Genomic DNA, 12,769 nt, shown 5'->3' with positions numbered 1-12,769 from the left:
TCATCGAAGTGGTGATTTTTTTTTAAAATGCAGCTGGGAGATTTGAAAACTACATTTTACTACCTCCACGAGATTCGGAGGCAACTGTCAGAACCGAATCGTTGACTAACTTATGGCTGACGGATTTTTATTTCAGAGTTTTATTTCTTTTGGCTAAATGACAAGAGCGACGGTTTAATGGTAGGGGATGATGTGTCGGGGTCTGTGTCTGTTAATATTTCAAGCTGCCGGGGATTACACTGGGGGGAAAAAATTCTTTTGCCAAATGGATTTTCTTGGTGGTCAATAAATATACTTGATAAAATAAATGATTTTTCTTCGTAGGTAATGGAGAAGTTAATACTTTTTATTTTTATTATTTTATCTATTATTTGTAAATGTGAAATTTCATATTTATTAATTAATCTTTCTAATGAGAGGAAAATTCATGAAGAATCGATAGAGGAAGATGCTGTTGGTTGGCATTTCTGTTTAGCGGCACATTATCTTGATAACAAGGTATTCTATAACAAAATTTAAAGAGCCCTCAGTATTCCGCATTAATTTACCTCCACACAACAGCGCATTTTGACTTGATACCATAACATGATTTCAACCCCTCCTGAACTCTGGAATGTAATTAATGTATCCTGTCCAACATTCCAAAAACGCTAGGAACTACAAAAGCCACAGCAAAAGCCATCGAAACATGCAGAATAATGCAACCAGAGTTGATTCGGTTGTTTATAAAATAAAATTACTCGCATCAATTCATACAAAATTTCCCCAGGGCTGCCCTGAAAAGCCCCTGTAATTCTCCAGGCTCAAAATACCCCTGAAACAAGCATTCACCAATAGCCGGGAGATCACTTCCCTCACATTCTTGTCTCTACCACAGCTCTTTCTTTATATCTCTACACGGCGAAAAATTCTGTAAAGTTCTAGTGGTGTGTTAAAAATTTTCCACTGAAAAGTCCAGTAAAAGTCTTTGAAAATTCAAACAAGTAAAATGTTGGCGCAATTTGCAAGGAATCTTTTAATTTCGTCATTTTAATTTCTCAAAAAATGTTACTCTCCATTCCAGTGGCAACTGAATTGCCAAAAAAAAAATATCCAGTACCAGTACTGAAATTTTTCCTTGGCTTCTACTTTGAAACCCTCTACCCACTGTACTGTACCAGCACTAGAATTTATATCCACAGAATTTATCTCCATGTACGTTATATCGCACAAGGCAATTTAAACCATTTTCATTTCTCCCTCTGCAATGACCAATAAAATACTTGATTCGTCTATCCAAATTAACTGAACCAAGTTTTCCCTGAGTCTCGGGTAATTGAATTACACTTTAATAAAGAAGAGAAACTAATTGTTTTTTTAATCAATCCATCAAAGTGTTGCAGGCATTTTGATGAATTTCGTTGAGTGTCCGTATAAAGAACAGTTTTAATGAATTAAAATATTAATATCAAACTATTGACAATAAATAAACAATAAATGACTTTGAACTACAGCATGCCGATTTACTGGGAGCCATGACAAATCACAAATCATAGCAATAAATATCAATAAATACCAATGAAATCTAGATTATCTTGTAAAATAGATCACGTTGTTAGAACTTAGGTAACAATTGACCAAATAATACTGATTATTTAATTAAGTTGTTTTATAGTCACGCATGCGCTTTGGCTAGATGCACAATGCGTCAGAATTCGGCTTTCACGGATATCTGTCAGTCGGCATTATTATTTATTATTGTAAATATGAATTTTTATATTGCGTAGGCTCCTCCCAGGGCCGGCTGGTCGTCAGTGGCCAACGTCCCCAGACACGAGGCTCAGTGCTGTATGTCGGATGCCTTTCGGGCTCTCTCATTCTCTCATGTACTGCATTAACTCTTTTGCATTTCATTGTATAAATTTCATTAAAATATTCAATTTATTCCATTAGCTTATTTTATGGCGTTAAGTATCAAAATAAATATGTAAATTAAATTAATGAACAAAATTATTGGCGTTATTCAACGGCCTATGTACAAAAGGGGCTGCATGATCCCAATGACGCAGTCAATTCCCTCTCCCTTTTCCTTTTTCTCTCTTTACACTTGACTTTTTTACTCTTTACTCTTGACTCTTTACTCTAGACTTCTGTTTGAGGGGAAGATTAAAGGATGCATAATTGATATTTTTAATTCAATTTCGAGTGGCGGAATGGAGGAATTAATACGTCACTGGGAGCGTTATTGGTACTGCACAGTGGAGACCCTTCGGAGGTTGCATTAGAGTATATTGTCGGCATTATACCATAGAAATAACAATTTTACACAAATCTAATTGGCATTTACCTCTAAACGAATAATTAATGAATATTTTGTTGAGTTTTAATGTATTGTGAGTGTTCGATGGATAAGTGGATTATTGTCGATGCCCCTCTCTCGTAAATAGCCCAAAAATTGAAAAGATGAGGCCAAAGAAATTCATGAATTATTTATTTATTTTTTTCTTTTTCGGTGGAGAATGGATTGAAATGGAAAAAACCGAGAGGCCTTGGGGGAAAACTCTCGGGGATATGAATTTTCCACCGTCTAGCGAATGAAGAAATTTTTAATAACACACTTGAGACTTGGAGCCAAGTCTTTTCTCGTGGATGCTCTCTATCTCGTATGTGAGATTGTGGATGAGTTGAGGGGAATCGGCAAATGCCCCAGTTATAATATTTTTACTGGCAATGTCGAACTTGTCTGGGGGGAGGGATATCCCGCTGCAAATCGTAGAGAATATCATGCCGAGAGTGAGAAGAAAAAAATTATTCAAGTGGGAAGGATAGGAAGGGCCGAAAGTAGTTCAAGTGTCTCATTAGTTCAGCCCCTCCCACTTTTGGTGAGGACGTAGGAGATGTACGAGTTGTCATTTCTGCTGGTTTTTTTTTTTCGTGTGGAGAGAGTATTAAAGTAAAAAATTGCCTTCTTTCCTTTGCAGCGGGAATCACTCCAACTTGAGGGGAAATTTCAGTGTGTCGTCAGACCCGATCTTGTTGCTTCGGGTTTCGGGGATTTGGGAAAATTTGTGTTGTGGGTTTTCCTCGAGAAAGAATTGAATCAAATTCTTGGAGTATTTTGTTCATTAATTTTTGTCGGTTTCTACTCTGGATTGTGAGTAATTTTATTGGTTGTTTATGAAGAATTATGAATAAATTTCAATGGATTATCTATTTTCTCAGTTTAGATATATTGTTGTGATAAAAGCACGTGCTATTCGCTGCACACTGGTGCGATATCTCGAATATCATTGGATTTAAAAAATTGAATATTTATATATTTGTGTGTAGATTATCTGTGAACTCTGAGTGATTGAGTGATGCAGAAATGTGAATCAGAGCGCGAAGAATTAGTGGATAGAATAGGGAGGATACGACAGAGGCGTGTAAGTATAACGTTTAAAAATCCAAGTGACGAAAAATGGAGAGTGAGGATAGAGGTTTTCCGAGAGAGAACGAAGCATTTTTTTTTCAATCGACTGAGTGTGAATCGGTTTGCTTCGTTGACCTGAAAAAAAAGTGAGTGGGGGTGTGTATTTTCCGACGAGTTGGAAAATCTACAGCAATTGAAATCAACTGGATATATCTATTGAAATCCATTTGAGGATTCAATCGAAGAGGTGTCATTTTTGTTTCATATGTAGTTGTGTGTGGTGAATGTCAATGGTCGATTGACATGGCTAGTCGACGGGGCTAAATATTTTTTTCAATTAATTATTGTCTATGGTAGATATCACTTGAATTGACAATATTCCAGGATATTTCAATCGTGTACTTACAACTCTCGATCTCAATGTGGCACAATTGTCGATCCATCGGGAAGTACTGGAGATTCATGGGACACGAAGCTGTGATCGTTAAGCTAGAAGAAAAATAATAGAAGATTAATCGGCACGGAATGAAATATCAACTTATTAATAATGCATTTTAATAATTGAGTACGATGAAGCCTGACGAGTGGATCTCACCGAGTCAACTCGGCGTGCATAATATTTTCACCAACATTTTCCACAAAAAATTCACACACGTGGAGAACATTTATACATATTCATCGCATCAAGTGCATACGTGTATGCGTGTATAGAGCTCGATGGAACCGTTTGCCCGTTAGCGTATGTACTTCCGTCATGTCCTCTCTTTTTTTTAATCTCCCTCTATTTTTTCTCTCTCGCTTTCTCACTCTGGCCCGTAGGCAGCTAGATTCAGCGCGCTTTTTAAATCTCTTGGACCTACGAGTCCAAAAGTGCTCCACCCTCGGACCATGGTTATGCATAAATACACTGGATGGACGTGAATTCGTCCCTCATTTCGCCTTTTCCCGCCTAATTGCTCATCCCTACGAGCTAATATCACGCTTCACTTTTTTCACTTCGTCTTGTTATTTTGGATTTTTTTTCCGAGGAATTTCTCCCTCATAATACCAAAAGAAATGTTCAGTAAAGATTACGTATTTTTTCCGTAATTCGTTTCTTCTGAGGAGAAGAGACTGATATTCCGAGGTTTCAATTATTTTATAGGATTTGATGGGATTTTCGCTTGGGGAAAGTTTCCCAAGGAGTGGATTACTTTTAATATTTCGAGGGAGAGAAATTTTGGAATTAAATTTTCGGTAGAGAGAATGTAGGTTTATACGAAATTTTACACGGAGGGAAAAAATACAGGAAAAAATACAGGAAAAAATACGTGACTAGTCACGTAATCGTGTACTGAGGAATGATTTCAGTAATTTGCATAAAAAATCATAAAAAATAAGAGACGTCCAGTAAATTTTATTATTTGCTTCGGATAGTTTAAGGACTGTCACATATTTTTTTCCAAACACGTAAAACTTACAGAGTTTTAAATAAATAACGTTCACGAAAGACATTTCCCATGCGTCGAGAATAGGCCCCCAGGCTTGCTTGTTTCATTCCCCTTTTCATATGCTGCCCAATTCATTCCCCAGTGCAATTGCAGTCATACGATTGGCGGGTGAGTTTGCCATGGCTGCTAATCCGCTAATTCAAAGGTACAGGCCCCAACTATACGCTATACCCGAAATTATGATAAACCTCGGTGAATCGACGGAACGATAGCCTTCGACTACTGAGGAAACGGCCATTCAGGCCGAACAAACAGTCTCCGGTGATTCTATTGAGTTCAAATGGGGTAATTGGTCTTTGACCGACTCGATTCAACCGCTTGATCTACTATTATTAGAAAATTCAGCAAACGTGACACAAAGACATCTATATTGAATTTCCGAAACTCATTGCGAATTTTATAAAGAATATAGTCAAAAGTTAAATTCAAGTCGAGAATATTGGAAATCCAAATGGAAATTGAAAAGAAAAATATGAAGTAAAAATATTAATTTCCAGATGTCTGGTTTCTCGTCCTCTCTAGAATCAAATTTTTATTCAATAACCAACGATTGATTTCGCGTACATATTCACCTCGTCGACGATGATAACACCCTCGGAGGGGTTGAAAATGAAAAAGTGTAACGTACCAAATAGGAATTGAAGTTCAATCTGCAATAACTCACAATAGGCTCTTCACTGCCATAGATAGAAAATTGGAAATAACCAAAAATACGAGAAAATGCAATATTAACTCCCATATGTTGTAAAAAAAAAGCTGTAACCCCTTGATTGCCAGGGATTACGTTACAATGGGCTATCCGGCGCGTGTACCATGTCGGTGGAAATCCTCCCCTATACCATATTTCATAATCACCCATAAAGAAAACTGCCACGAGCAACGAGATGGAAGTTGAAAAATTACAAAAGTTTTCCGCCGACGGCGAATGAACAAAAACAAAGCGAGAAACAATAATACCAACAATATGAAATTTCGTTTTGAAGAAATTGCTATTATTGGCTTCACTGCAAGAGTTACGATTCACTGGGTTTACAAAAGGACTTGTCAATCAATCCTGAGTAAATATTTCCCTGATCGTCATTTAGTGTATACCGACTCTATGTACGTATTGACTTTCCATTTTGTTAAACATTTTTTCCCGCTCATCATCATGTTCAGCGTACTCTCTAACTCACTACAAGAAAATGCCATTAAGCCCCCGGGGAACACAGGAAGTTGACAACAAGCAAATTTTTTTATTTGCACTTGTCTGGTCATGTTGGTTCATGAAAAAATTCTGAATTTAATTTTTTCCGATGAAATTGATCATGATTTGATGGAATTAATGGAATCAATGGTGTATTACACTCGAAATTAATTCATGCCACAGTATGTCAATAATTAATCAACATTAATGCATCAGTAGAGTTCTCGAATCAAATACGCAATTTCATTAAACATTGACCTGACATTTACCAATTTCTATCCATCAGTCATGATTATATTGAAGTTTCAAGTGATCTTTTCAAAATAATGTATGTTTTGTTGAAATATTTTTAGCTGTAATATTTACCTGCCTGTAATGTTTTAAAGTAATAATATTGTTTATTGCGTTTTTTTGAGTTAATATTTTGAGTTGTGTTGTTTTGAAAGATTAATTAATTTCTCATCTTCCGCTGATAAATACGAAAACAAGTGGCAATATAATGAATGACACAATTTGAAGAGGATTACGTTAAAAAAATAATGGTCAAATGATATAACTGATACGGAAAAATAGACACAGGGTTGACCCCATTATATATATTTTTTATATATTTTTCGATGAGAGAAAATGTCCTTTGTTATTTGTACTTCAATTGAGTTTTCCCAGTCTTATTTTTATAAGCTCTATTTTCCCAAGCACGTATAATTCGGAATTTTCCACTGGAAAATCCAGACGAGAATTTCCGATGGAACAAAAAAACTATTTGATTGCTGATGTTTAAGAATTATCTTTTTTTATTCAACAATGAGTATGATTACTTCTAATGAAGTGAACCAAAGTAACTCGAACGTATTTTCTCCAAGGCATACATTTAAACTTGCACACTCCCAGATTGTAGACCAGATTATATGAATGCATACATTGAGTCAACAGGTTTTAATTCCCACCGGAAACACTGGCTTTTGAATTCCAAGTCTTTAGTAATCTCACCCTAAGAAACAAAAATCGTTAATAAACAGCTTTCTTATCTTTCCCCCAAGAAAAGAATATCAGTAAGTAATTCAATTTGATTAAAAAGCTCCGCATAAATTATTTCCCATTAATTCAATGGGCGAATGTCCAATTGAACGCCAGATGGCATTTGCTGTCTCAAAAATTGGTAGTTAGCCACCAATAAAATTCAATTTTCATCCTAACAATGTAAAAACCACTGATTAATTTCTCTCAACTCCTCATTAATAAATATCCGATAAAATACTAATAATTATAATTAATTGAGGTATCCATTCGATTTAATTCTCTAAGCGAAGGGCATTGAGAAATTTTTTCCGGACGTAATCCTCTAATTTTTTATTAATCTATTGATCACCAATAGTATCTCAAAACAGTGACCATAAATCCGAGCTAACTGAAGGGTCCCCCCCCTTCCAAATATTTTCTCTTCGTTTCGTCATAATTATTTTCTCATCTCAAAACAACAAGCGGAAATTGGGTCAGTGGCTGTAAGGATCGTAACGCAATCGTACGCCCTGTAATATTGACGGGTGGTTGGTATGATGTTGGAGACTCCATATGAGAGGGAACAGTGCCGATGAGGGGAAAATTAGTGGATGGAGAAATGGGTGGAAAATACGAAAAGAAAATATGAGACTGGCATCGTATGAGTTTGATAACGAGGTGGTCGCACGCAACCAACGGCTTCTCTTATTTTACCCTCCCCCATCACCTCGTCGATCATATAAAATTATCGTCTGGTTTCCAGCCCCTTTACTCCAACATCTTTTTTTCCACGGCACTCGGTATTTCTCACTAGAAAAGGGCAAAAGGGCGAATTCACGCCTGGGGTGAAGGTATATTACCGCCAACTTCTTTCTTCAAGTCATTATGAAATTATTATGCATATTACGAGGTTCTTCGGGTCGCGAGATTGCGTATTTCATTCTGGGGGCTTGATAGGTGAATAAGGTACTGAAGGATTTTAGAGAGTGAGAATATGTCGAGATTTTTAGTCTTTTTGATGTTGGAATGAAGAGTTCCTAGAAGTGCGGAATTTTCTCAGGGAGAAAGACTTTTTTTTTTCCTCTGTGTGCCATTTATTTCGCGCTTTCATTATGAGTAAGGGTGGAGTCCTGCCACGTCACACTGATTGCTCATTAGTGCACAGGTGGTATATATCTAGTAGAGACTCATTCTTCGCGGAGGTAAATATTCAGTGAAAATAACTCAACTCACAATTCGTTGGTTGATTACAGTAATGTTTGAAAACAAATTATGGAGAGTTCAATGAAAATCTCTTATGATTATGTGGAATTATTTACTATTTCATGCGCTCCGTGTATTTGATCTTCTTTTTCAATTTAGGGATTCGAAATTACCTGAGATAACTCTTGGCTCGCTGGAGCAATAGATGGTTTATACCCTCCAATCATTTCTGGCGGGGTTCTGTAATTACTCCCGGGCGATTCAATCAGGTCATCCGGCCGGTTAAACCTTATCGGCTTCTGGCTGCCCGACCTTCACTCTTCCGTCGCTCTCTGATGTTCCACAAAACGTGTGCCGAGCCCATATCGTGCTAGGGCGAGGGATTAACACACGTGATGGGATGAAGAGAGAACCGAGAGAACCATCGCCGATAGTTTATTTCACCAGGGGTTAATGTACATACAGTGAAAAGCGTTGGTGCAATGTTTCCCCATCATGGATACTCTATCCTCTCCACTGAATCTTTTCCTCACCTCTTCCCTCTTTTCATTATATATACAAGCTAAATATCATAGCTACCGTGAATTCACCTTTTCCAGTCTTATCGGAATGTTGAAAAAAAATCCATGCCATACTCCATGGACTTGGCATTTTTCATTCAACCGTGATTAAAGAGTCAATAAAAGAATTCCATTTTTCAAAATCCGCGCATTCACTGAGGGATGAATGGTGCAGGAAAAATTACTCTAAGTAATTATTTGTTTTTCGCTTCCAAGAGATTTTATTCTCGAATTTAAACCCGTCACTCAACCGTAAATTGGAAAATCCATTTGTTTATTGTTGGTGGTTTAATGATAATTGGGAATATAAAAAAAATGTTTGTTGTTTTTCTTGTCATTAGCTGTAGTTGGTGGAGTTGAGGGGGAGGATGGGAGAAGGTGAATTTATGGAGTGAAGATGTATGTTAGGATAGAGTCGGTGAGTCTCCGGATGGTACCATATAAGTTAGATATGCATGGCTTCTGAATATAGTCCGAGCGTTAATACGAGAATTCTCTTGGGCAACTCCACGGGCCATGGGCGATGGACCGAGAAAAGCCAAATGGGATTGAAAGGGACTAAGTACACTCAGTACCAATTCAAGGTGGACTGCTTCTGATCCCTCTTCAATTTCATGTTCAATTCCACTGGCTTTGCGATTTTTCGTCGAGAATTATACAGCGTATATGCGATTTAAGAGGTACAATTTGAATTCAAGCGGAAAAATTGATTTTACCGGACTGATCCTGTGAGAAATATTTTTGCAATCATTCTACGGAATGAGAATATCCAAAAACTTTGGCTATTTTCTCTGACATTCGTAGGCAAATATTATAGCTGCCATTTGACTCTCAATTACTCTAAGTTACTGAAGATACTGCAATGATTTTATTGCACAAACTTTGAGGGTTTCAAACTTACGTGTCACTCTCATGAAATAGTAATTTATTGGTAATATAGTTGGAGAAATGCAGAAAGCCGTTGAGCCGATATTCATGAAATGTTTGCATTCGATTTGTTTTTTATCTCATGCGAGAGTGGGTTAATCCCTTCGAATTTCAAAATATCAGGGCTAATTCCATTAATTAGCATGAAATGAAATAAAAATAATTTTAAAAAACCTGATCTGTTGGATGTTTTTATGAAAAATGTTATTACAGATGTGGATGGGAATAATTAACAACGGAAATGTTTCTCCTGGAAGCTTTTATCCATTCCGCGTAAAATCCCATCCCCAATATTATTAACGATTAAATTAGCTTCAATATTTTATAGAAATAAATTTACGAAATTCATTATCTATCCAGAGATTCGGTCAGGTCACAGAGGCTCACTGCATCCCTCGTTATGAAAACGGAAGCTGAAGAGTATTTTGGGATATAATTGAAATTTAAGAGATATATAAAGTGACGCGGGCACAATGGTACACGGAGTGAAATATTCAGTAAAAATGACGGAACAGTTACGTACTTTTTCCCTGAACTTCAGTGAAAATTCAGTGAAAAAGTGCGTGACTGTTCCGACATTTTTTACTAAATACTGTTATTGAATATTTCTCTTCCTGCATATTCACACGTGAATAGATTGGCTTAAAGGTACTAATATGATTATGAATAATAATAAGAACTTACCGTATACTTCGTGTTATGCTTCCCGAGTGATGTATTCGTATGAACTCGTTGCTGGTGGTGGCAATGTGAAAGTAAGACTGCTTCTCATTGACGAAAAATGTATCTGGTACCCATATATTTTTAATAAGTTCAGATCCAACGCTGAGTGTCTCGACTCCGGGCCTCTTGGTAAATGCCAGTCTTGGATCAGTCCAAAATTGCCGGAAGTAGAAATCCAGCGTAAAGTCCTGCATTAATCACGAGTTGGTAACGTGACAGAGAGAAAATTTCGTTTGCGTTAGTCTGTGAGTTGGTAATTATTTTCCTTCTCACTTATCTCCGGGTAATAGGGCCAAGGAGAGGGATGGGAGTTACTTTGAACATTGCACCCTCTGCTCCCCAGAGAGTGAGGGAATATATATCCGTAGTAAAGAGGTTACATAACCAAAAAGGGTCATGAACTGGAACGCTGAAGGGAAGTAAGGGATGAGAAAAGCATCTGCATTTTCACAGAGTAGACGAATGAAAATGGAAATTAAGTAGCAGATCACGAAAGTCTAATTAACAAATTTGTATAAGCTTCAGGTCCCTTCAGCGTTCTCTTTACTCTTCACCACTGCTTTTTCATTTATTGTTAGCTCCTCTTGCATCGATTAAATCAGACAACTTGAGAACAAAAATCAAATTAAATTGACCAATTAAAATTTAGCGCACAAACGAAGCTGTCGTACCATCCATTTATTTATCTCTATTTTAGCTGCTACAATGACATTTTCGCTCGCTCAATTTTATGAGCTCTATGAATACATGCATGATTTTGGATATAGTCGAGCGGTCGTCCAGTGTTTAAACGCTCGTATAATAATTGCATTCGCGATTAAATGAATAATCAACGATTCGAGGAATCAGGGACGGTCCAATTCTTGTACGACCACTTCGTTTGTTGGATCTCGACCAGAGTATACAGCCGCTTTTACTATAGTGAATTGCCGTATGAATTCCTTTCGAATTAATTAATACTAATTTGACCTTTCGATGGAGGGATTCAAATGATAAATGTCGGCTTTCAAATTTATACCATTATAAAAAAAAAGTCAATTGAATTTTCATTCACGTGGAGTTTCACTAGTCATCAAATTATCTGAGTATTTAGAATTTGCTGTTACAATACAGACTACAGTAGTTACGGATCAAAGGAAAAAATAATTTTAAATAATTAAATGATTGAAAGATGGCGATCATTTTCTCGTAATCCAAGAAAGTTTGATTATTGTGTTCTTTGATGTACATAATGTGACGCGGATGATCGTTATCTCTGATTTACGGTACGACGTGATCCTGCGATAATGATAATCTCCTCGATCTGTGCAGATCCGAACTCATGAACAATATAAGAACCTTGTGGTAAACTTTCACACCCCGGGATGTGTCTCTCGTCCCTTATCTCTCTTAAACTATGATGAATGCGAGTCACGTGGGGAACTAATCCCAGGGGAGGAATCACACTTTTCTGAGGTTTTATCCTCGTACATTCTCCATCCCTAAAAAAAAAAATTTCTCCCCTTTATTTCACTGAGGAAGGTAATGAAAGGAGTTACCGTTGCGTCTTTAAACCAGCGAAAGGCCTTTTTCCTCTTTTCAACGGGTCACGACCTCCTCGAGGGTTCGATTAATGGCGAGATGTAGTGTAGCCCCAGGTCGAGGAGATTTCTAGACTAATTTGGAATTTCGCAAGCTATTTGTTTGAACTTCACTAGTTAATTAAGTATTGAACTGCGATTCAACTTGAGGTGGTGAATTTGCACGGTAATTTAAAAAATTCAATATATTCATTGTCCACACGAAAAAAAATCTAAAGGTAATTTTTAATGTTTTAAATCGGAAATTTATTACGAAATAAAAAACTTCAATTGTGATATTCGTAATTGATGATTTGGAAATCATAATTAACTCGATTGGAAACATTGTAAATTACCTTTTGAAATCCGTATTTTATGGTCAGCTTTTTTGTGTACGGTCTCGCATTGTTAGGCATTTCATTTTTCAAATAAATTGCTTTGCGAAGCGTGGAAAAAATTTATTGGACAATATTGAACATTCGTCACCCGGGCTAAATTTTCCAGAGCAAATTGTTGTGTTGTCTCGTTTAGTTTCTTCCGCGTGATATACGATATGCTTTGAATTTGATAAAATTTTTAACAATTTTCAGAAAATTATTTTATCGTCACCATTTATGGGATTCAATCCATAAATGTTTTTAAAACCGAGAGGGATAGCGTAAGTTTAACATAATTGCAAAAGGACAACAATTTAACTTACGGCGTTTCAACAAAAACAATCACCAAAGATC

The 12,769-nt window shown here is 36.7% G+C and overlaps 1 protein-coding gene across 3 annotated transcripts in view; it reads right to left on the bottom strand.

Moving 5' to 3' along the window:
• Rdl (Resistant to dieldrin) overlaps window positions 1-12,769 on the bottom strand; it is a 96,515-nt gene that overhangs the window by 24,725 nt on the left and 59,021 nt on the right. For all 3 annotated transcript variants that reach the window (XM_011301113.1, XM_011301114.1, XM_011301115.1), the window contains exons 5-6: window positions 10,441-10,667; window positions 3,798-3,880 (exon numbers count right to left, since the gene is read on the bottom strand). In XM_011301113.1, coding sequence (XP_011299415.1) covers window positions 3,798-3,880; window positions 10,441-10,667 — 310 coding nt within the window. The remainder of the gene's footprint in view (window positions 1-3,797; window positions 3,881-10,440; window positions 10,668-12,769) is intronic.

This window comes from Fopius arisanus, unplaced genomic scaffold (assembly GCF_000806365.1).
Source record: "Fopius arisanus strain USDA-PBARC FA_bdor unplaced genomic scaffold, ASM80636v1 scaffold00020, whole genome shotgun sequence".
Taxonomy (NCBI): domain Eukaryota; kingdom Metazoa; phylum Arthropoda; class Insecta; order Hymenoptera; family Braconidae; genus Fopius; species Fopius arisanus.
The sequence above is the reverse complement of the archived record's forward strand: the minus strand, read 5'-3'. Positions and strand labels throughout refer to the sequence as shown.